Raw genomic sequence first — 24,230 nt, forward strand, 5'->3', positions numbered from 1 at the left:
AATGATGAAAGTTTTTCAGAAGTTTCTGAAGTATCATAATTTAAAATAAAAAAATATTACTTCAGTCCTCCTTTAAAGTCTCACCACAAAATCTACAGTAACCCAGCAAAATTAGTTTTTGCGGTGAGACCCTAATAGCATGAAATTTCGTCATGATTATATTCATTCGAACCATCTTGAAGAGCTGAATTAGAAAATGTCCTTGACAGCATCAAAATGTTCATCCGTTTTCAAAAAATGAGAAAATCGTCAGAAAATTATCAACAAAAAAAAACTACGTTAAGTTCAATTTTCAGCATTTTCAGCGGAAAAACGTTTTTCCAAAACCTTAATGACATTTTTGAAATGTTCACATTAGTGAACCTGCTCACACGATAAAAATTGTTAGACGTTGGTTAATCCGGGAGTCAGAATGACATAGAACACAGTTTCAAGACTGAATTTCATCCGTTATTCAGTTTTATCTAGAAAATCATTTCTGGACCATCTGAGGAGCGGTACCCCATTGGCCGCACACTACCCAGCAGCCAGTAAGAAGGAAATTAGCGGGGTTCTACCGGCCTTCGAAATGACCAATTTTCTAGTCAAAACGCATGTCTCTCAAATTTTCTGCGAATGAATATAAGAACCAGATAATTTCTCGGATTAGAAGTTGCTAATGAGTACCGTTAGTGTTCTGTCTGTACAATTTTTTTTCCTATCCAAGTTATGTTCCACTGTTTTTGAAACAAGTTCTAACGTGTAACGTCGGTTACATCATTTTTGTTAAACCCGATGAAAACGTCATTTTTTATTTTACGAAACTCTCGTCACCCCCCACCTCATCAATCACATTTGCTCTTTTTCGCAAGCACACAAGTGACGTATACTTCATTAGCATATAGACGAGATTTCAAACTCCGCCTTTTTCTTGCTCCGCCTCTTTTTCTAGCTTTTTTTGCTCCGCCCACTTTTTTCCCAGCAGGACCCTAGCTTATAAAAGCAGCTCTATTCCCTCATTCACCACCGGAGTCCGAGGTCAGTTGAAAAAATGAGATTTCTCTCATCCCTCCCCCTTCTCCTCACTCTTCTCGGAGTAGACTCCGCGACTTATTTTACTGCCACCGGCACCCTTTCCTGTGACATGCACCAACCCTGGTGCTACTATATATCGATGGTGGAAAAGGATACCATGTAAGTGAAAATTTCTATACACAACTTTCAATTATTTTCATTTGTGAACAATTGAAGCTTGTTCAGTTTTTCAAATCCTGCTGAAAAAGGAAAACTAGATTACTTTCAGAGCATCTCATAAAATAAATCATTTCAGCGGTATATTCGACGACAAAATAGACTCTAGTGGAGTTCACTGTGTTTCAAGGAAAGACGCGGAATATAAACTGGCTGGCTGGCAGCTAAGCGACGGCGACGTTATCGAAAACGTAAGTTCGATTTAAAAAAAAGTAAAATTGAATATTGTATTACAGAGATACTACGAGATAGAGTTAAATCTAACTCACAACTGTTCTTGCACCCAAAACGAGAAGAGGAAGATTGTGAGACCGGTCGTATCGGAATCTGTTTATCAATTGTAAGTTAAATTTAGAAAATCTAACACTGAAAAACATATATTTTGTTTCCAGCCGGATTCACTACGACTGGAGCCTCAACGTGACCCAAGATGGCGATGTTGTGTCGGAATACTGGTAACGACTGGATACACCACATTTGCTCGCTTCAATTTGCACAAATCTCCCTTCATTTTGACAGCTCTGCCCATTTTTTCTCTTCCCTCCTCTAATGCTGCTTTCCTGCTTCGAATGCTCCACTCCTCGCTTTTTTTTAACACTTCTGTCCCCTTTTTCACTTCCCAGATCCAGCTTTGTCGTTCTCTCGAAATCTATTCTCGTTTTCTCTCTGTCTCTCTTGCCTAACTAATAAATTTCAAATGTTGAACAATGCTGAAAAAAAGTAAATCCGCAAAAAAGACCTCCGCGTACAAGGGATTGTCCCTACATCAGGCAAAAAATGTTGCCACAGCTCCCACTCCCATAAAAGAAACCGGCTGAGGTTAGCATTGCATTTATTAAAAAAAGATTAAAAAACGCTCTCCTTTCGGTTTTATACCAAAAATTCAAGCGGAGTTTCTAACAATCCGAAAGATAAGAGAATCAGTAATTATCCTATAGTAACCTGGTGCTGGAGAGCTGGGAAAATTGAAACGCTCGGATATTTGTGGTCATACTACTGAACATCTGTTGTACGGTTCAGAAAGAAAGAAATTATTTTGAGAGAAACTTCCGGCGGACACTTCCGGGAGGATAAAACTAAAGAAGAAACAACTGTAATTTTTCCGAATGTGGTTGTGCAAAATGTTCATTTAGTGCGCTCCTGGGTTCGAAAAACTTTAAGGGTATGATTCATTGCCTTTCGGGAACAGTCGAAATATGATTTACGTGACGAAATTATATTAAAAAATTAAATTCAAATTTCACATCTGGCCTACGGCTTCTCCTCCTTCTACTCTCCATGTTTGAGCATCTGGGAAAACTGGACGTAGTCGATTTTTCCTTTCTGTAACACAACACTATTCTTAAATAAAAGATTTTTCCCCAACCTTAATAGGAACATCTCTAAGGAGTTCCTCCACTTCCTCCTTAGACATTTTGTCTCCCATTGTCATGAGTACCTCCTTGAATTGGTGAACATCCAGCTTGCCTGATCCATGTTCGTCGAAGCATTTGAAGGCGTCGAGAATGACGTCTTCTGGGTCGGTTCCCATCATTTTCTCACCGAAAAGAGTCAAGAACATTGTAAAGTTGATAGGTTGGTTGTTGTGACCTTCGTTGATCATGGAGTTGATGATCTCCTCCGAAACATCTTTGCCCAGGGAAGCGAAAATGTCCTTCAAATCGTTTTGGTCGATTAGTCCGTCACGATTCTGATCAATCATGTTGAATGCCTCCTGAAATCGCGAAAATAGTTTTAGAAATATATTTTTCAGATTATTACCTTGAACTCTTGAATCTGTTCCTGTGTGAACATCGTGAAAACATTGGAAATTGGTCTTGGAGCACGGGAGCGACGGCTGGCGTTTCTAAGCAAAACCATTTTGAAATTGGTGTTTCCTGAAAAAATAAATTGTTGTGGTTTGAGCAATGATTCCGGACAAAAATTGGTACAGGGGCAAAGCATTATGATAATTGAAATGGTCATTGAAAATGATCATTGAAAAAATAACAAATAGACGTTGCGAAATAATTGTTTTGAACGGATTTCCCGGAGTTCCACCATCGTCATTAATCTCTTTCCTTACCGTCAAGAACAAGATTGTGGTAGAATGATGTGAATTCATAGAAATGGAGTAAAATATGAGATATCGGATGAAATATACTAGTATTTTATTGTATGCTTCATGAATGAATAGAGATTCTTAACTTTTTTTTGATTTTCAAAAATTGGGATTCAGCAAAGCGTAGAAACTATGACAACACTGGAAAGATGATGCAATTGTGTTGTGAAATTATTTCAGTTCATGGAATCGTAGCTTTCAATATTATAACAAAGTTGGAGGACTGATTCAAAAAATTTTGTAACAAGAGTTATTGATAACGGGAATAAGGAAATTCTAATGACGGAAAAATATAATTGAGTCCTTCATATTTCAAGCTTTCGGAGCAATTCTATGTTTGCAAAGAATGAATGGGATTCAGAATGAAAACGTTGGAAAAAACCAGAAGATAGTTGGGATTGATACTGAATATATGACACATGATTATGGTGTTAAAAGAGGAAATACATTTTGATTGTTGGAATGATCATTGAGAAAATAACAAATTGATGTTGTGAAATAATTGTTTTGAACCGATTTCTGAGATAAGTACAGTCACTTGATCAATAGAAAGGAGAATTAAGCAAAAAATCAGAAACTGAACATATTTCGGTACTTTATGGTTTAACGGGTGTTTATTTAATTAACGGGTGTTTATATAATAGACGGGTGTTTTGAGAATTAACGGGTGCAATACCAAAATCTAAGAATAAACGGGTGTTTATAAATCATTTTTTCAGCAGTTTTCAAGTTTTATGTTAATTCACTGGTTTATCATTTTTTGCTATTTTCTACCGTTTTACATGCATACTTTCAATTAATTTGTATGCAATCACTGGTAATAGTCTATTTGTCGTGGAATTAATTAGCCATCGATTTACGACCTTGATTAACCAGCCTCACAACTCTATGGGTTCTATAAATTCGAAAATATATAACGAAAGTGGCTTTGAAAAGTTTAGCAATAAGTTCAATGCGTGATACATGACCTTTTACCATTCGGAGGAAATACTCAACAACTTTTGTCCACTACTTGCGTGGTTCTATCCTCTGATTGTGCAGGCCTCAAGATAACGATCGTCCTCAGTTTGCCGCATAAAGGAAACAAAATCGTCAGTTCAACCGCTCTTGCTCGCTCGGACAATAACTCAACTGCCGCTCTGCCCAATCATGATTGCAACCGTGGCTCAACTGATCGTTTTCAACGAAGACTCCTCATATGCTCCGGATCCCCAAAAACTTAAGGCATCACAAGTATCCCTTCTTCATTTAAAAAATTGCGGATATCCTCCTCTAATCAAAAATGCTGTGTTAAAAATGTTTCCACACTTACAGTACTGCGTATTGAGTAACAACCCTTCATCCTTTTTGAGTGTGCGATACTAGGATGTTATTACCAGTGATTGCGTACAAAATAATTGAAAGTATGCATGTAAAACGGTAGAAAATAGCAAAAAATGGTAAACCAGCGAATGAACAGGAAACTTGAAAACTGCTGAAAAAATGATTTATAAACACCCGTTTATTCTTAGATTTTGGTATTGAACCCGTTAATTCTCAAAACACCCGTCTATTATATAAACACCCGTTAATTAAATAAACACCCGTTAAACCATAAAGTACCCATAGTTCCAACTAAAAGAGGAAAACGAAAAGGAAAAGAGAACAAGTGCAAACAAAGAATATTGATGAGGTATATGTATAATTTATTTGGCTACGTGGCAACACAATGAGAAATTAGAATATGGAGAAAAAGAGAAGTAGAGTAGAAAAGATAACGATAACAAGTCGATGTTAAGAAATAAGACAATTATTACAGTTTTTCAAGTGCCATAATTATTAGAAATTGCTTAACAACGCGATTTTTCTGATTTAGAAATAGTTGCCTACTTTTTGGTAGATTTCTGAATTTAGTACGCAGAAGTACCATAATTACAGGAAAAATAGAAGCATCAATTAACAGAAAACGATGAGGACTTATTTGCATTTCCAGCATTCATAGGCTTATGAGAATAAATAAAATTAAAGCTGAGAAAATCGGAAAGATCCGCTAACCATTGGCTACTGAATGAATGACACAAAGAGGTTGTGTTGCCCAAGGCGGGGCATTGTGGTGATAGAGACAAAAAGATGTAGAGAATTAGAACATGAACAAACTGATATTTCATAGTAGATGTTCGAAAAAACGTTAGTGATGACAAATGAATATTCAAAAATCTTACATTAGTTCAGAAGATTTATAGAAAACGTGAACAAAGAACAACAAAACAACAAACCAGCAAAAATCAAGGATGTGTTACATATATTTTCATTATTGTGTATGTGGTCTACCATTCATTATGCTAAACATTTGCCACATAGAGAAGTGTTGTGTATTGTACATTTACGCCAGAAGAACATAATCAAAGCTGAGGAAAGATGAACAAGAAAAAAGGCCTCTGAATAATGGCACATGACTGTCGTGTTTTCAGGACGGGGGCATTTTGGTCATTGGTTTTTTTTACAGTAATGAAGAGAAAAAGAAAATTCGAACACCGGGAAAGCGCATCACCAAACAAATTGAGGAGTTGAGATTCAAGCTAGTCAGAAGATACAGCTTGGAGCACTGCTGATTGTTTTAGGAATTCTAATTGGGGGCAGTTGATTGTCCAGTTTTCTCGAATTCCCTGACTTTTTCCATTGAAAAATAGATATTTCGTGCATTTTCAAGCTTTAAACGCGGTTATTAACAACCATATAGGGCATATTGGAGCGTTGTGGAAAGAACTGCTAACTGGGCAGTTGTGTAGGTAATCCTGGTTTCATTTGATAATTGCGAAGTTGTGTTGATTTATCTAGTAGTTTTTAACATAAAATAACTACAATGCACAAGTATAACCTCTGAAATTGAGTTTGTTGACGCAGAGGAACATTATTGTGAAACTGATTAAAGAATTGGATTCGTCTGTCAAAAACATCATCTGGGAAAAACTTTTGGATCACGAGCTCTAAACGTGGATGTTGACGTGGACAAATAAGAAAAGTGCACTTTCCACTGTAGAATAAGTATACATTTGTGATGGTAAGTTTCAGATGATTCGAAAAACCTAATTAAATTCAAATCATACGTAGGTTGTGTTTGTAGATTAACAAATTTATGTTTTTTTTACAGCTCATGGAATGATGGACCACCGGGTGTCCTGGGACCTCCCGGACGACCAGGGCATGCTGGATTGATGGAAGTGTTTTTTTAAAGGATGGATAACTTGTTATGAGTTAATAAAGATAACTTGTTATGAGCATACTTGTCACGGGCCGGGCCGGGCCGGGCCGGGCCGGGCCGAAATCAGGAAAAATCTCGGCCCGGCCCGGCCCGGCCCGGCCCGTGGCCCGGCCCGGCCCGCTCGGCCCGTTTTGAAACATTTTTTCAAAACATTTTGAGTTTTTGAACTTTTTTTGGAAATTTTTTGAAATTTTTTGAAAAAAGTATAGTTTTCGAATGAACATTTAAAATTGAATCAAAATGTGAATATGTAATGATAATTTAAGCATTTTTACTGTTTTTTTTCGAAAAATTTCAAAAAAAAAATTGGTAAAAATGTGTACCCATTTTTGAATCCGGGCCGCCGGGCCGGGCCGGGCCAAGAGAAATTTCGGCCCGGCCCGATTTTTGACAAGTATGGTTATGAGTTAATAAAGAGGAAACTTTCATGAGTAAGATTTTCGAAAAAATGATGAAGAATACAAAAATATTTAATCTGGAAACCAGTGATATAAACTGCAAAAAACAATGAACTGATCATCAGAAATCTGGGAGTGAAAGGAAGTCATGATAACTGAAATATTAGAATTATGAAATAGTAAAAGTTTTTGAAAAAACTCACAATCGTCGGTACATTCTGCATTCAATTATTTGTGGTTCATCGGTGTTATAATGGTAGTCGATTGTCCATTTGTATGAAAGGGACGAGTTGAAATAAAAATAATCTGTTTGTGCAGTTCCATAAAGAGGGTACGAATGGTTACTTGGAAATTTCAGAACAACAAAGCCATCAGTACTTTCAATTGTATAATTCATTGAAACAAATAAATTGTGACGTGCTGCAAACATTGTGAGTGATGTAGTTTACCTTGGAAACTAGCCCTACTATGGTTTTGAACAGTTATTACAACTGAACACAAGTCTGCATAACCCGGTGTTTTGAATGGTAGTTCGATTCTACCCGATTCAGAAACCACAAAGTTTTGAGCAATAAATTGGTAAGGTGTGTAGAGTATTCCGGTCACGTAGTAAAAAGCCTGAAATTGTTAGATAAAAAGAGAATGCAGTGGCGATCACCACCAAAAATGCTTTGGTCCTCTGTTTTAAAGGAACGTAATCATCAAGATGGTACTATTGGGAACTGCAGAAAGACTTTCCTTATACAGTACCGGACGAAAAGCTATCAATTTTTGCCGTTTTCAGTGGAAACTGCCCAACTTTGAGAGTGTGGCATGGTAATTCTGATTGACCCATCAAGTAGATTACTAATAAATCATGGAGATCAAAAGTAGAGCTTCATTTTTGTAGTTTTCAACTTTTTTGTACGAGCACTCCCTAGCAAGTTACGTATCGACAAAGTAGTTTTTCCTTTAAAGCGACCAATTTCAGTGCCGAATAGTGCGATTTTTGAGCTGCCGTCTTAAAATGACCATAACTCTCTAGAGAGAGCTCGTACAAAAAAGTTGTCAACTTCAAAAATGCAGCTCTAATTTTGATCTCTATGATTTATTAGCTATCTATTTTGATGGGTCAATCAGAATTACCATGACACACTCTCAAAGTTGGGCAAAATCAACTGAAAACGGCAAACATTGATAGCTATTTGTTTGGTACTGTAAATAACTTTTGCAGAATAATTAAATTTATATTCTAATTAGCACTTTTTTTAAAACTCACATTCGAAAGATCACTTTTGCTAGCGAACAGACATATTCCATTGGTTTGAAATGACATGTCGTATAGTGAGGTAGAATCGGAACCACCTGATGGGATACTGTCGACAGCAATGTGCACCATCACATTATTTACTCGTAGTTGGAAAATAATGTCAGATACAGCAGATTCATCTGGATACCGTTTCACCGCTATATACACTTGGGCTCCGCATAATGAAACCTTTCCGTTATTGAGAAACTTCTGAAATACTTTTTGAATAAGATGTGAAGGAGAACAGTTCAAACCTTCAACACATTGTACAAATTACTCCCATTTGTTTTGTTTCCATAACCAAGTGATGGATCAGGCGCGTGAGACCGCAGAGAAGCATTGAAACTTCTGAATCAAAATGTCTAATAGAGCAGCAAAAACAAAAACCAAACTTACTCAGTGTCCGAGTGATACTCAATTTCCTCTTCCTGTTTTGTATCGAATCGAACATTTGCCATTGTTGTATACACATAAGCATAATAAACCATAATATAAGCACCAAGTTTATATGTATCATAGTCGATATCCGTCGAATAGGCGTACAAAACGGTGTTGTTCTGATGAGGAATACATGCGGCAGAAGAACCTAAATTTGTTTCATTCTGTTAGGAGAACGTATAACTGTAATCTGAAACATTTTTTTTCTAGGACTAGATCCTAATTTAAACAATAATATTTTCTAACAAAACTAATGTTTTCTGAACTATATATTGATTTTATAATAAATATTAGTTGGGAAGGGAGGGTGATAGAATTGAATATGAATGACTGAAATAAGTCTGCGTAAAACACTTGATTGTTATCAGCGAAGAGCCCTCATGATTTTTCTTTCCACTCGTAAAACGCTTGATGAAAAGGAGCGACAAGTAAAAATTGGAAATGAAGTCGAGAAAGGTATTGTAAAAAATATTTGACTGCCTGAGAGTTTTAAATAGACAATTTAAGGTTTTATGTTCTTTTCAATTAAGACATTCTATTAATAGGAAATACGTTCTGATCACCGCGGTATTTAAAATAAAAGGCAAAATAATTTGGCAACTTCTGAAAAATCGTGAAGTAAATGGTCCTGAACTCCTTTATTACAAATGGACAATTGGCTGTCAATACAGTACTAATACAGTGTTCCACAAATCATAGAGAAAGTAATCATGCAGAAAGTACAGCTATTGGTAAGTATCATGTTGTCTTCGGGTAACACGACTTCTTTTCACTACCAAATTATTAATAATTTTGTGTTTTAATGTTATTTTGTTCTGTTAAAATTACTAACTTCTTATTATCGTTTTTTGGTTTGGCTTTTTTTAGAGGTTTTCATTTTTTTCGACGCGATAACATTAGAATAAAACGTGACGGAAGTGATGCCTCTCAATAATTTGTTATCAGTTGGGTTCTTAATGTTCGTTTGTGTTTAAGAAGAGTTAACACCCTTTAACACTCAACATGTCATAAGAATGTCATTAATAATACAATTTTTTTTAGATGGTGCTTGGGCACAGCTGAGTGAAGAAGAAAGGCTGGAATGGAAAAACCGCTGTGAGACTTTGAAAATGTGGCAAATCCACCAGATCCAGCACGGGTGGATCATTCATAAGCGACCTAACGTAAACTAATTTCATCAAAAAAACTATAATAAATGTTTTTAAACTTTAAAAAATTGTGCTTCTACGACAACTATAATAAATGTTTTTAAACATTTAAAAAATTGTGCTTCTACGACTTCAAAAAAAAAATTTAAGTTTTGCATCTTTGCTCACCTACAGTAACCCAGGGGCCGGTACATGATAATATAAGAATATGTTCCTATGGCACTCGTTGCTTGAGTCTGACAGAGAATACGTTATATAACTACAGTAGCGGTCATACGTGAGTACACTTCTATACTTTCATGTGTATCTCAATGTCAGCTGAAATAAGTCCGTTTTGAATAAACTTTTTTTGTAATATTAAAATGCTTCTGCGGATCTAGACCACCGTGCTGCAGCTCCGGAAGTCGAAAATAGTATGTTTGGCTAAATTGTTATAACTAATCGTAAAACGGTCAAAAATGCTTTGAGTTTTTTTCATTTATATAACTTTAGTTTTTGACTGTTACCCAATTTTTCATGTTTTTTGATAATAAAACAATGGCAAATCGCAAGTGTGAGTTGAAATTTAAGTGAAAAACACAATTTATGCCGTTTTTTTAAAAGATAATCACAATTGTTTCATAATCAAATAACATGAAAAACTGAGTAAAAGTTGGAAACTAAAGTTTTATGGGTTAAAAAAGTTCAAAAAAAGTTTTCTCAAAACCGTGATTTTCAATTGTTGATATTGAATTTTGATAATGAAAGGAGAGAGCGATGATCCCAACAACAATTCGGTGGGCAGGACAACAGAGAGATTCGAGAAATCAAGGATAATTTTAAAATGGCAAGTGTCGCATTCTTTATGGCCAGTGCTGTATTTCTAGAAAAAAAACCTGTTCTATGAGGATGGAGATAACAGCTTAATTTGAAAATTAATTTCACTGAATGTTTCCAATTTCCCAATTTTATCGGATGTCCTGCATAAAAACCAAAGAACCATGTTAATAAAAAGAAAGAAAAAACAAAAAACAAACTACGACGACACGGTCCTGTGGTAACTCGCGACGCTGGGGAATCGAGCCGCGAGTCGCTTCAACTCCAGCCCCGGTTGTTATCCAGTAGGCCATCCGTGTTGCCACGTGACGTGAAAATAAGACGATTACACTTTCTGGAGGACAGGGTCTGTTAATGTGGCGAAGGACATGGGTAAAAGACAGATGTCATTTTGCCACGTATAAGAGGTTTCTTATTGAAAAACAATTTTCCGTTTTCCTGTTGATCACTTTCTTTTCCTGATTAACGAGACTTAAGACATACAGTTCGAAATACAAACAATAACTCAAAAAAGCTCATTGTTTTTGGAATTTCTAAATAACTACGACCTTGGTTCTCTAACTTCCCCGTTTACCAAAGTTTCTCTGTGAACTTTGAAAACATGTTTAGGCTCATCGATTTATGCATTTTTCTTTAAACTCAGAAATTTCCTTATACTCTTTTCAAGCGTATCACACGGCAATCAAGATTTCTTTGTTAGTAATTACCTTTTTCCATTTCACTGTCAAGTTTCTATTGCTGTTCGTTTTGTTTGCCTTCTAGAAGAAAGACAGACGCAGTGTTTTGTTTCACGCAACTCAATATGTGAACTATGTAATAATCTGAAAAAGTTACGATTCGCATGACGAATCTAGCGGAGACTCTTCATGACAACACTTTTGTTTTGGTTTGTTTGGCAATATATAAAATAGGAATTATAGGCCGTATTGTTCCTGTTTTTGTGCATTCGCAAGTTCTGTCGATTCTGCTTTGTCATATTTTTTAGAAAAACATGACATTGGTTTTGTTTGTTTCGACCGGAATCGAATCACATTACTGTCGGTATTTGAATGTCCATATTTTTTTGCAGTGATTTGTGACGGTTGGGTTTAAAACTAAGAATATACATTAATCATATTTTCACGTGTCATGAATATTCACACATCAAGGGAAGTAAAGGCACATGACCACAAATGTTCGCCAACACACAGAGTGGGGAAGGGGAAGGGAGGGAGAGGCAGGTGGCTGAGTCCACGGTCGTTCTTTAATTTGCGTCATAATCATGGATGGCGCAATTTTTTGAACAAAAGATTTTTGTGTTGCGTGACTGTTGCGTGATGAGAGAGATCGTAAATGAGAGCAACAGAAAAAATTGATTGCGTCAATAGACTAGATGGGCGGAACGGTCCGCCCATTGTAGAGAGGATACATCTCGAATATGAATGTAGTCAGTTACTACGCTAAGGCTAACAACTGTATGATGGCCGAAAAATTTCTTCCTGATTTTATTTGAATACATTTTATGACCCAGTTTTTTGAATGTTGTGGAGGTAAGCTATTTGCAGAGTTCGTAGTTCTAAAAACGTTTCTTACTGTAATTGCTTTTAGTTTGCACAAAAGGAGAAACCTGTTTTTAGTTTTGAAATGTTAATTCTGGCATGGAACAAGACGGATAATAAGTTTTCCACATATTCAACTTGTGACACCCACTTATTAGATTTTGTAATATCTTCTTGCCCTTCATAGTCTGTGGTAAAAACTAGAAATTAGTCCCTGTCTTCCGTACTAGTGACAAACCTTTAAAAATTGCACAGAAAGCCTTCTATCACACATCATAAATCACATGTTTGTATTGTTGTTAGTGAAAATCTTTACTATTATCATACTTGTCACGGGCCGGGCCAAAATCAGAAAAAAAATCGGCCCGGCCCGTAGCCCGGCCCGCTCGGCCCGTTTGAAACATTTTTGAAAATTTGATGTTTTTTTTGGAAATTTTTTGAAAAAAAAATTTTTCGATTAAAAATTCAAAATTCAATAAAAAGGTAAATATGTATGATAATTTAAGCATTTTTACTCTAAGTTTTCGAAAAATTTCAGGAAATTGTTTTACAAAATGAGTACACATTTTTGAATCCTGGCCGACGGTCCTGGCCGGCCCGATTTTTGACAAGTATGACTATTATTACTATTTGACTCATGTGTTTATTTGTGCTGTGTTCGTAGTATGAGTCGGCTGGTAATTAAGAAAATGTGAAAACCGAAAGTAATTCGTTCTGAGAACACCACTTTATTTCAGAATACACCTCCGCTCGATATCGCTTCAACCTGCATACCAAAGTGGTTGGGCCTGATGATGATCAGAAGCTAGAGGCGACTTTCGACAAAACTCAGTGCAAAATGTGCATTATTTGCAAGAGAGGGGGAGCCAAGCTTCTTTCTTGTGAAGGATTCCAAAATGGAAAGGAGAAGACAGCTTGTATGAGTCGATTCTATTCGGAATGTATCAAAGTGAGTTTCTTGAAATTTACAGTACTTTAGATACAGTGTCGGTTAAAACTTTTGGTCCAAAAGTATATAAATTTGAATTGTTTTTAATTGAAAATTAACAACTTTGAGAGTATCTCTCGTATCCTTGATTGTCCCACAATGAAAATGTTGTATGGACTTTAGATTTCAAAAGTATTACTGCATTGTTATAGTTGTCAACTTCTTTTTACGAAGACATCCTCGTAAGTTACATATTGACAAAGTAATTTCTCTCTCAAATTGACCAATTTAAGTGCAAATTAGTGCGGTTTTGGAGCTGTAATCTTAAAATGACCATAACTCTCTAGGGAGTGTTCGCACAAAAAAGTTGTCAACTACCAAAATGCAGTTTCACTTTTGATCTCTACAGTTCATACAAATATTTTATTGTGCGTCGATCAGTATTACGATGAGACACTCTCAAAATTGGACACTTTCAACTGAAAACAATCAAAGTCCGTATCTCTTGGACCGGTACTTATCATTAGGTCGAGGTTCTTTTTTCTCAAGTAAACATTTTGGTTTGAGTCAGAGCAAGAGTGGTCATTATATTTGTACGGCCACTCTCTAGAAACTTGCGGTCAATTCAAAAAAGCCGGTCAAAAACTGCATTTTTTTGCACTGAAGATTGTTGATTTGAGAAATTAATATGTTCTGAGGCCTGTAACTTGCTAGTGAATGGTCGTACAAAAAAAGGTCAGCTACAAAAATAAAGTTCTTCTTTTATTCTGTATAGTTCATTCAAAATTTGTGTTTGTGGGTCAATCAGGGCTACCGAGTGTGCTCGATTGTACTTTACACTCTCCCACTTTTCCTCTTTCTCTTTCCCGCTCCCCCAATCAGATGATTCATAAGATTGAGCCTTGAATCATTCTATCTTTTTTATTATTAACCAGCCTGTCTTCCCCGCCTTCGGCGGTTAAGCCGGCTGGCCTCTTCTCATTCACGTGGCAACCCTTTTTCAAATGTGCCCGCTTGGCCGAGTGGTCTAAAGCGGCGGTCGTGTCCAAAGCACTCTAGTTAGGTTTTGCCCGCAGGCTTAGTTTCTCTTCTCTTTCCAAAACCGTTGCGGACATCGCCTCAGACAGACAGACAACGCCCAATTGTATTTTATATATAAGAATGATATTAAATTCCTCCACCCACACATTTATGTTTAAGCTCCGCCTCTGGTCAGTATAAAAGCCGAGGCGAGCGCCTATATTTTATCTTCAATAAATATTATTCCCACAGCCAGTTTTAATTTATGGTGCATCGTGGGTTTCGACTCGGTGCGGCCTAAGTCCCGCGTGGCAGGCACTGGCTGTGGGCTTAGCTGTACTAGTATTCCGAAGAAGACGTAGGATGGTTCAGTTAAGGAAGATCACGCGGGTTGTGGTTCCAGGAGGAACTAAACAACCAGAAGGAAGATGCACCTCCGATGCATCTTCAAACTTCACCTTTCGTCATTACGCTGCTTGGACATCCGCAGATCCTCGAGCATTTTGACACCAGTCTCGCAATCGAAAACGGGACATTTGAAAGATTTTGTCGCTCCCGCTCCACGAATTGGACGACAATCAAGACCAACGAAGAAGACGGAACACACAGTTCGCTTCTTCCAGAAGAACATCATTCACTCATCAACAGGACAACGACGTCCATTGATGGAAACACCTGTTGCGGACACCAATATCGTCCCAACACTACCACCGCATTGCAAAGCAGAAAGTAGAACGCTTCGGATAACGCTCTGTAACCAACAAGGTCAGAGAAATAAAGGAGACGCACAGCAACCACTTCTGCTCGCCGGGAGCCTCTCTCTACACAGAGAGACTTCCAATTCAAGGATGCCGCCAGGACAAACGAAAACATGTGGACGTCAGTCAACCACGCCAACTTCGTCGAATGGACGGCTACAGTAACAACATAATTTAAACTTTGTTAACTGTAACTTTCTCTAATTTTTTCTTTCTGAAAGCCGGGAGTGTGCTCGATTGTACTTTACACTCTCCCACTTTTCCTCTTTCTCTTTCCCGCTCCCCCAATCAGATGATTCATAAGATTGAGCCTTGAATCATTCTATCTTTTTTATTATTAACCAGCCTGTCTTCTCCGCCTTCGGCGGTTAAGCCGGCTGGCCTCTTCTCATTCACGTGGCAACCCTTTTTCAAATGTGCCCGCTTGGCCGAGTGGTCTAAAGCGGCGGTCGTGTCCAAAGCACTCTAGTTAGGTTTTGCCCGCAGGCTTAGTTTCTCTTCTCTTTCCAAAACCGTTGCGGACATCGCCTCAGACAAACAGACAACGCCCAATTGTCTTTTATATATAAGAATGATATTAAATTCCTCCACCCACACATTTATGTTTAAGCTCCGCCTCTGGTCAGTATAAAAGCCGAGGCGAGCGCCTATATTTTATCTTCAATAAATATTATTCCCACAGCCAGTTTTAACACACCGAGTCATTTTCTCAAAATTTGACTTTTCCAACTGCTAAAATGTAAAATTGTTTGGCAGGCACTGTATAAAAAACAAAATTGCAAAACGTTTTCTCTTTTTAGAACTACAACGACAGGGAGTTCTTCTTCCAGTATGCAGCACTCCCAGAATGCCAAAACAAGCTGTTGTGCCCACTACATTGGTGCTATAGTTGCAATAAAAGTGGAAATAGACAATCAGCTTATTACGGCAAAGAAAGAGTGGAACGTACTCTGGAAGAGCGAGACGATGAAGGGAAGTATGATCGAGTGCCCGACGCATTTCGAGCAAACCGAACCGAAGGCTCCGAGAAAGATGAAGAAGTTTGCCTGTGACATCACACACTGTCACTATTGTGGAGAGTTAGACGAAGAGGACGAATTGAATAAATGCAAAAAGTGCTCAAGCGTCTACCATCAGAATAGCGTGTTTGTCAAGAGGATCGACAAAGAAATGGCTGACAAGAACCAATGTGATATATGCCGTGAGAACGGAGTCATTCGATTGAACAGTCCAGTTCTCGCCAAGGTTAATTTCCAGTAAGTTATAGCCTTGAATCGTAGAAAAAAAGGAAAATACATTATCTTTTTCAGTTTCTGGCTGGGAATCACAAGAAAGTGGGACGACTACCCGAACAAAAAAGAATCCATTGTTCCATTGAACAAAGTGGTTCATTTAACCACAAAATACTTTAAAATGCCCAGGAAGGAAGAGGAAAAAAAACTATGGGAAGATGCAGTAGCGAAGTTCAAATCGAGAGGAGAATTTCCTGTTATTTACAAAACGATCACTTGGAAACTAAAGATAAGTTAATTGTTTCATATACTGATTTGAAATTTTCATACTTTCAGAAAGAAATGCAGCAACCCAATTCATCAAAGCGCCAAATGCTCTGGAAGAATGAAGGCTGGAGCAGTGCAGAGGAAAAAATGATGCTGACCAAGGGAAAGAAGATCAAGTGCTCAGCATTTCGAGGAGATATGTGAAGAAGCCCAACCAGTCGACGTCAACGCCAACCAAAACTCATTCGGACACCGACAAAGAAGGCTCGATTGGACTAACTATAAAAATAAAGTTTTTTTTGGAACTATGTGAAAAACTATAATAAAAATTCTTTAAACTAAACAGAACATATTGGGCTTCTATGATTTCCTAGAAAAATTCAAGCTTCGCACCTTTGCTCACCTACAATAACCCAGGCTGAAACAAGCCACCGTGCTGCAGCTCCAGAAGTCCAAAGTGGTATGTTTGGCTAAAATGCTATAACTCATCCTAAAAACGGTCGAGTTGGCAAAAATGCGAGAAAAATTTTTTGCAGGCATTGGAAAACAATTTTCTTCATTTTTCTTAATTTCTCACTAAAAAAACTTTAGTTTCTATACTTTACCCACTTTTTCCTGCCTTTTGATAATAAAACAATGATAAATCGCAAGTTTGAATTGAACGTTAAGTGAGTTAATTTCAGTTGGAAACTAAAACTTTATGAGTGAAAAAATTCAAATTTTTTTTTTCAAAATCGTGATTTTCAGATGTAATAATGTTAATAGTGAGGCAGCAGAAAGATCAAAGAAATCTAGGATAATTTTATTGAAAAGTAATTTTTCAACATCTTGACTATTCAAACACGATCATACGCATTCAGATTGCAGGAAAATTGGAATCCTCTCCAATTGAATCTAAAAACAACATAGTTGGCAAGGCCCGGGCAAATTGTCAAAAAAAATATTTTAAAGTCAAATTTTTCAATTTTTTTGAATTTTTTTGAATTTTTTTGATTTTTTTCGCGAAAAAGTCAATTTTTCGACTATCAGTCACAATTGGAAGAAATTCTGAGAAATAGTCGAAAATGGTCACATCGTGCCTTGACAATTATGGACAAAAAGAACTTTAAGAGTTTTCGAATGATTCCAATTCTTTTTCTGTAATCAATTAATTGTTAATTGTCCACCTCGTTGTTTTCGTTTCAACCCAGACAATTCAATTTTTGATAAAGTTGAAGTCCCTAGAAATATTTCTTATAGGTAAACATGTCCATTTATTCCTCGGAATCACTTAATTGTGTACCGTTTTCAAAATGGTACCGTTTTTTTGCCTTGTGATGTTCCAGTTACTTCCACCTCACTGCCAATGCATTCCGTTCAAATTTTCTTTCTCTCTCGTGTTTTTTCCGAATCGCATCACATTTTTCCGTTTTTCATTTTCTCTCTTTTCTTTTCACAAAAACCACATATGACAGAGTCTAGTAGCCACCGAAGATCAGTCTCTCTACTCCTACTAAAAGACGAAAAAGATTTCGCATGCCACTCTCTCGTTCTAACACATCCTTATCAAAGCAGTGAGAAACAGAGAAGCAGGAGACGTGCCTGGCAGTGCCGGGCTGCAGGTGAGAGCGTCGCCCCTCTCTTAATTCAACTGCTCCTCACTTCTCGAAGCCTCTTGGCAACAGAAGAGATAGTAGGCGAGAAAGAGGTGCAGGTGTCAAGAGCGGCCGTCGGAGAGCGAAGAAGAGGAGAGAAACGTCATTTGCCAAGAACGAAGAGGGAAAGAGGTCCTATCCATTTCGTGTGGTCGGTGTGTGCGCTGAAATATGCCTACGGCCCCTCGCATGCCGAGAGGCCAAGAGGAACGAAAGAAACGAAAGGAGAATACGTAACAACTCCAATGATGAGGGAGAGCTCTTTTTATAAGAGGAGTGGAGAAATAGTGTGGGAGGGCGGAGAGACGTAGAAAGGGGTCTCCGCTTCCTTGGAAACGATAGTGGAAGGATTGAGACGATGAGAGAGAAAAAAAAAGTAAAGTGAGCGAAAGTGAGCGAAAGTGAGCGATTTCTTTGCAGGGAGAAAAACCGAGGCATGAACTATTTTGTGGAAATTTTGAAATTTTTTCTGAATACAGACATGGCTTATGTACAAGTAAAATTTATCTTGACCAAAATTTGATTTTTAGATAAAATATATTAAAATTTTTTTGGAGTTCCTACTGCACTTTAAGGAAATTTTGAAGATGTTGTTATTATTTTAAAATATAGTCATTTTTTTGGTTTTCTGTCATTTTATCTTCCAAGATAGCGTTCCCATCACACCAATTGAATAAGTGGCTTCATTTTTGCATACTTGTCAACCGGGCCGAAACGGGCCCACACGGGTCGTAACTCGCGTCAAAATGAATATTATGTGCTGAAAAATATACAAAAATGTAGATCTCGACGAGTTCGATGTCTGTGACCTACTACGGGCCGGATGGCTATTGTCAATGTGCCGCGGGCCGGGCTAGAATGGCTTTTTTGGCCATTTTCGCGTTTTTTCGCACTTTTTCCCGGCCCGCGGCATTTTAACAAATAGCTATCCGGCCCGTAGTAGGTCACGGACATAAAACTCGTAGAGATCTACATTTTGGTATATTTTTCAGCTCATAATATTCATTTTGACGCGAGGCCCGTTTCGACCCGGTTAACAAGTATGCATTTTTGTAGTTGACAAATGTTTCACACGGCCCATGTTATTCCAGTTTTTAGTGTGTGAACAACTTCATAACACAAAGATAACTAAATATACTTATTTATTATTACTACTATAATACATAAAAATATTTTATTAAAAAATTAAATACTAATTATTTGGAGAGATTAAAAAAATTATAATTACTTTATAAGAGTAATATTATCAAAATTGAGAGCAACATTATGTCGCGATGTCAAGTGCGGCTTTTATACCCATTTGAAAAACAACACCAATCTCTGGAAAAAGTATGATGAAAATGGAATGCATCACAAAATATGCACAAACCTTCTTATCCCGATCAAACAGAAGAATGAATAAAAATAATATAAATTAGAATTCAAAAATAATCACACCGATACATTTCTGATTTTCAAGACACTAGCACAAAGCGTCAAGAAAAACTGGGTTGGATGATTAGATGAGGATTAATAAATATGAAATGAGTAGTAGTGATTAAAATATGATGCGTAATATTACATGATATTGCAATTATATTTTGGTTCTTCACAGAAGAAACCAAAAAAACCAGAATGAATAACTTCGCGCGTGAAAAATTATTTTTTCTTTTTGAGACTCCGCCTTTTTCTTGTCAGGTGCTAAGCTCACATGCTCTGCCCTATTTTCCTTTTTGGTCGTAGGCTGACTAAACTATAATCATCTAATCTTAATGCCAGGAAAGCAGCTCACATGACACGGAAAGGCACAACAATAATCCGTTATATAAAATTATTGTGTCCTAAGTGAAAAAATGAAAAAATACTTGATGAAACAGAAACTTGATCTGATTGAGACACAGGATGATGGGAAAATACAGTAACCGAGTCGCGGTGCTGTGATTTGTGAAGTTTTGAAAAATACTAACAAAAAACACCGAAATCTTTAAGAATTCCAGGAATTGTTCATATGTTGTCTTCCTAATGATGGTTTTTTTGTGTTAATTACTTTGATGTTCAAAATCTCAATGTTTATCGGTTGTTTCTAACATTTTATTTAACTGATGACGCCTAACTAACTCAATATCCACCAAAAAAGTTTAAGAAAGACAAAAACTGAAACTTGTCTGCGCCGCTATAAAAATAAATAATAAATTGTCACATTCAGTTATACGTAAATGTAATTGCAGAACAATAGTTATGAATCACTTTAAATTTCTCAGTTTTGAGCTCAAGATTGATAAATTTCCACCCCCGACCCACAACCCCCAGCCAACGACAAATATCGATCAATCAACAAAATTATGTTTGAAGTTCAACAAGAATTTTATTGATCAACACATTATATGCAGATTAGGGATTATATGAGGTGTGTAGGAGAGTAAAAGATAAGATGGTTGATTAGAAAATTGAGACAAACAGAAAAAACAAGAGATTCAGAAGTCAGAAGACGAAGTTCTCGCGATTCACTTAGCAATGTCACGAATGCGTTTGTTATACTCTCTTTCCTCATTTCTTCTTCTAGGGAGATTACTTTTTCGACATGTAACTTGCTAGGGATGACCGAACAAATGCGCACCTTTTGGATAGCAGTAACTCTAGATAAAACTTTTTAGTTATTGATTATAAATGCATTATTGTAGAATCCCGGTTTTCAGTAGCTTGTTCAGGTCCGCGGTGTTTAAGAGCTGCAAAACTTTGATTGCTTTCGACTTCAAAATTGTTTTCGACTTCAAAAGTGCTACATAACCGATAGTTCATTGTAACCTTCAGCGATTATTCACGTGGTTCGGTCTTGCGCCGACTTTAAAAGTGTTTCAGGCTTATTATTGACTTCACTTGTTTTAAAGCATTACGTTTACTACATTTTCCTTTTTCTCTGTTAATAAATATTCAACAGAATTTGAATCGGATAATAAGCTAGGTTGCCCAGTGTTGAACAGATATGATATCAAACAGCTGGTGAAAAATGCTGCGCTACCAGCAATTAAGAGATTTGCACACGTAACAACGTTCTCCGTTCTTCTCCAATTAAATACACCCGTGGTGCCGCAAAAGGTTGATTCAAACATTGCGGTGCACTCTGTGTGTTCACATGTGTTTCTAGATGAACTGGAAAAAGGGGAAAGATGACAGGTGTTTCGCCCTCAATGTTACCTCGAGAGGTCGCAGCAACCCCAAAATAGTATAGCTCCGGGTGGGTTTCAAATGTAAATAAACAAGCTAGGAGGAAAATAATTGTGAGACGGAATACTTCATCAAAAAACGCATGAATTACGCTTCTCAGTTTGACTTCTGTTCAGTTCTGGACTTGGCGAACAGTGCGTCCAATAATCTTAAGACGCCCTTTCCTAAAATGCAGATTGCAAGAAAATGGGATGTGATTTGAAAAGTACAGATCACAAGTAGAGCTTTATTTTTGTAGTTGACAACTTTTTTGTACGGGCACATCCTAAGAAATTACAGGCAGTTTATGTGAACAGCTCAAAAAGTTCTCCTTTTAGCACTGAAATAGGGCAACAATTGCGAACAATCACTTAGACGATTGATAATTTTTTAGAATGTGCCCGTACAAGAAAGTTGTCAACTACAAAAATAAAGCTCTACTTGTGATCTGTATAGTCCATGAACAATCAATATTGTGAGACTGTCGTGTCACAGTCACAAAGTTGATCATTTTCAACTATAAACCGCAAGTATCGTTGGAAGCATGAAAGATAGGATGAATGAATTTATTCAGAACAATGGAGAAGAGACCAGTTATTGAATTGAGCGTTGTTTTTTTTTTTGAATAATAAATAATGTTTTAGAGCCATTTCATACATTTGCGTGAAAAAAAGAAAAAAATGGGGGTTGTCTTATCATTTTTGGACGGCCAAAAAAGTGTTTTTTGAGGTCACGTGCTCAGAAAAAGGTCTTTTTTTCTAGAAATTTGTTTGTAGGGGTTTTCAAAGATTTTGAATCGAACTGCATTCACAGTTTTTTTCAGATCATAACGCATTTTCTCGGAATCTTTATTGTAGGGGGGTGTCTGTAGATTATTGGATGCACTGTTTTACACAAATATAGCTATTCCCTGTTGTACAATACACATGTGAGTGATATCCCGGTTGTGAAATATTATGACTTGCTGACTGACATTTTTTTACCACAAAAAATATCCATTTTTCAACTTTAGTCAGTGAGACAGCATCATTCACTACGGTAAAACACAAAAAGCATTTCGTATTGCAGTCAAGTGCATTTAGAAAATGACCCCATCATCTATCAGAAGGAAATTCCTCATAAAACTGTTTGTCTTCTATGTAGCCACTGAATCTGACGCAATGCTCTTTTTTCCCTGCCCGATGTGATTCGTCTTCGATGACTCATTCATCCCAGTCATTCATATTTTTTGTGTTCTCAAATTTCTAACATTCGACCACTGACCGATAAATTTGTTATTCATCAATTAGAAAGGTCAGTGATCCTACTCTGGCAGATAACACCGACCGCGCTTTTGTATAAACAAAATACTGAAGGTCGATCTGGCATACACATAGTGTCATGAGGTGTTACGAGGCAACAGCTGCGAGATTGCAACGGAAAAGGAGGCGGCGCTTGGAAGCAAAAAGAGGCGGGGCTTGGAAACAGTATAAATATGAAACGACAAAGAGACAATTCATTCGACTCTAAGGTACACTCCCGGACATGTGAACCACCTCTTTATCCCCTTGATTTTATTTGAAATCTAGATTATTATTTAAATGTTATTTATTATGTACTTATTCTGAAATGGATACTTCTGTCAATGGAAATTGGAGGTTAGTTCTGGGGTTGGTGTATACTAAAAATGGAGTTTAACATTGATTTGGCCGAGAAATTTTTGTTACTGCAATAAGAATCACCTGACAAAGTTTTTTTTGCTAAACCTACAAACCTCAGAAACAACAACTTTTTAGTTGGACCTGGGTTTTAGTTTTTTTTTTCCATTTTGTTGGAAACAAATCACTTTTTCTGCAAATCAAAAGAGTATTTTCCTAGTAGAGAGGAACTTCCTTCCCCCCCCCCCCCCCCCTCTTTTTCCAAACTATTTGCGTGTGTCGATATCGGCCTTTGTCTACTCTCCAATGCCTTCCCTTCCTCCCGCTCAGCACAGCAAAAACCCTCAATCATCTGTTTCCCGCCGCGTAACCTCCAAAACAAGCTATCCTCCGTTTTGAAAGCCTTGAGTTTAGTGAATCACCAACAATAGTACTTGGCGGTAGTTTTCTTTCATGTTAACTATACAAATTTATGTTAGATTCAATTAAGAAAATGTCAGCCGGTTTCGGTTTTGTACTCATGCGCGATCGGTCATGAGTTCGGAATCCACTGACCGAATTTTGAGCCAAATTTTTTTTTTCACCTCGTTTAGTTTACAGCCCAGCCCAACAAGGTTACTCTTCGCTTCCAGCTCAAGGAGGCTCAGGACTTGCTGGAGATTCGAGATGAGGAGATGAGAATCCTCGCCGATCAGCTCGTCGATAGAGAGGCCGACGTGGAACAATTCAAAATCAATCTCACCAACACCTTCAAAATAAATAAAGGACTTCGAAATCTGATTTCGGATGGGGCCGAGGTTGTAGCCCATATGAAGAAGGCTGCGAAGACTGCCGCGAAGAAGGAGAGAATTATGAAGAGGAAATTGGTGGAAGCGGAGGCTGAGGCAACGCTTTTGAAGAAGGATAATAGAAAGTTGAAGAAAGAGAAGAAGAGGATGGAGGAGAAGATAAGGGAGCTGGAGGAGAAAGTTGCGAGAGGATCAATGGAAGGTAATAACTTTCTGAATTAAGAAGTTTTTGGGAATTGATAAACATGTTCAGGAACGGAGGATCCCACCAATGTGCTCCAGTCCAAGGAGAACTCGTTGGCCAAACAGATGGAAGCCTAAAAGGTTGATGGGTCAATGAGAAGGGTAAGCAAAGATTCTAAAGACGTTCAACTTTGAGATTGGGCCATGGATTCAGTTGTGATTGTTCAATTTCGCGCTTTAGTGATTGTAGAGATGACACCAAGAGCTTTATTTTCACAACTGCCAAATTTTTTGTAAAAACTCCCCGAAAAAAGATATTTGTGTTTTGAAAAGCGCTTCTCTGAGCCATATCTCTGCAGGGACGCCTCGTGCAGAAAAGTGATCAGCTATGAAACTAAAGAT

The 24,230-nt window shown here is 37.3% G+C and overlaps 5 protein-coding genes across 5 annotated transcripts; 3 read left to right on the forward strand and 2 right to left on the reverse strand.

Annotated features, from left to right (window-relative positions):
* Positions 1 to 1,030: 1,030 nt before the first annotated feature.
* On the forward strand, positions 1,031 to 1,689 carry GCK72_022563 (uncharacterized protein; the record flags this gene model as incomplete). The annotated part of the gene is made up of 4 exons (XM_003096620.2): positions 1,031 to 1,173; positions 1,310 to 1,421; positions 1,467 to 1,570; positions 1,623 to 1,689. The coding sequence occupies 4 exons, from the start codon at positions 1,031 to 1,033 to the stop codon at positions 1,687 to 1,689; spliced, it is 426 nt and encodes a 141-aa protein (XP_003096668.1).
* Positions 1,690 to 2,499: 810 nt separating this feature from the next.
* On the reverse strand, positions 2,500 to 3,090 carry GCK72_022564 (uncharacterized protein; the record flags this gene model as incomplete). Its single annotated transcript, XM_053734900.1, has 3 exons — positions 2,500 to 2,553; positions 2,597 to 2,944; positions 2,992 to 3,090. 3 exons carry the CDS (start codon positions 3,088 to 3,090, stop codon positions 2,500 to 2,502), a joined length of 501 nt encoding a protein of 166 aa, XP_053578466.1.
* Positions 3,091 to 7,169: 4,079 nt separating this feature from the next.
* Positions 7,170 to 10,953, reverse strand: GCK72_022565 (uncharacterized protein; the record flags this gene model as incomplete). Its single annotated transcript, XM_053734901.1, has 6 exons — positions 7,170 to 7,390; positions 7,438 to 7,588; positions 8,229 to 8,468; positions 8,513 to 8,606; positions 8,655 to 8,860; positions 10,864 to 10,953. The coding sequence occupies 6 exons, from the start codon at positions 10,951 to 10,953 to the stop codon at positions 7,170 to 7,172; spliced, it is 1,002 nt and encodes a 333-aa protein (XP_053578467.1).
* Positions 10,954 to 15,735: 4,782 nt separating this feature from the next.
* GCK72_022566 (uncharacterized protein) lies at positions 15,736 to 16,607 on the forward strand (the record flags this gene model as incomplete). Its single annotated transcript, XM_053734902.1, has 3 exons — positions 15,736 to 16,160; positions 16,215 to 16,392; positions 16,473 to 16,607. 3 exons carry the CDS (start codon positions 15,736 to 15,738, stop codon positions 16,605 to 16,607), a joined length of 738 nt encoding a protein of 245 aa, XP_053578468.1.
* Positions 16,608 to 22,844: 6,237 nt separating this feature from the next.
* GCK72_022567 (uncharacterized protein) lies at positions 22,845 to 23,966 on the forward strand (the record flags this gene model as incomplete). The annotated part of the gene is made up of 3 exons (XM_053734903.1): positions 22,845 to 22,857; positions 23,458 to 23,847; positions 23,899 to 23,966. The coding sequence occupies 3 exons, from the start codon at positions 22,845 to 22,847 to the stop codon at positions 23,964 to 23,966; spliced, it is 471 nt and encodes a 156-aa protein (XP_053578469.1).
* Positions 23,967 to 24,230: the final 264 nt, after the last annotated feature.

Source organism: Caenorhabditis remanei, chromosome X, assembly GCF_010183535.1.
Source record: "Caenorhabditis remanei strain PX506 chromosome X, whole genome shotgun sequence".
NCBI lineage: Eukaryota > Metazoa > Nematoda > Chromadorea > Rhabditida > Rhabditidae > Caenorhabditis > Caenorhabditis remanei.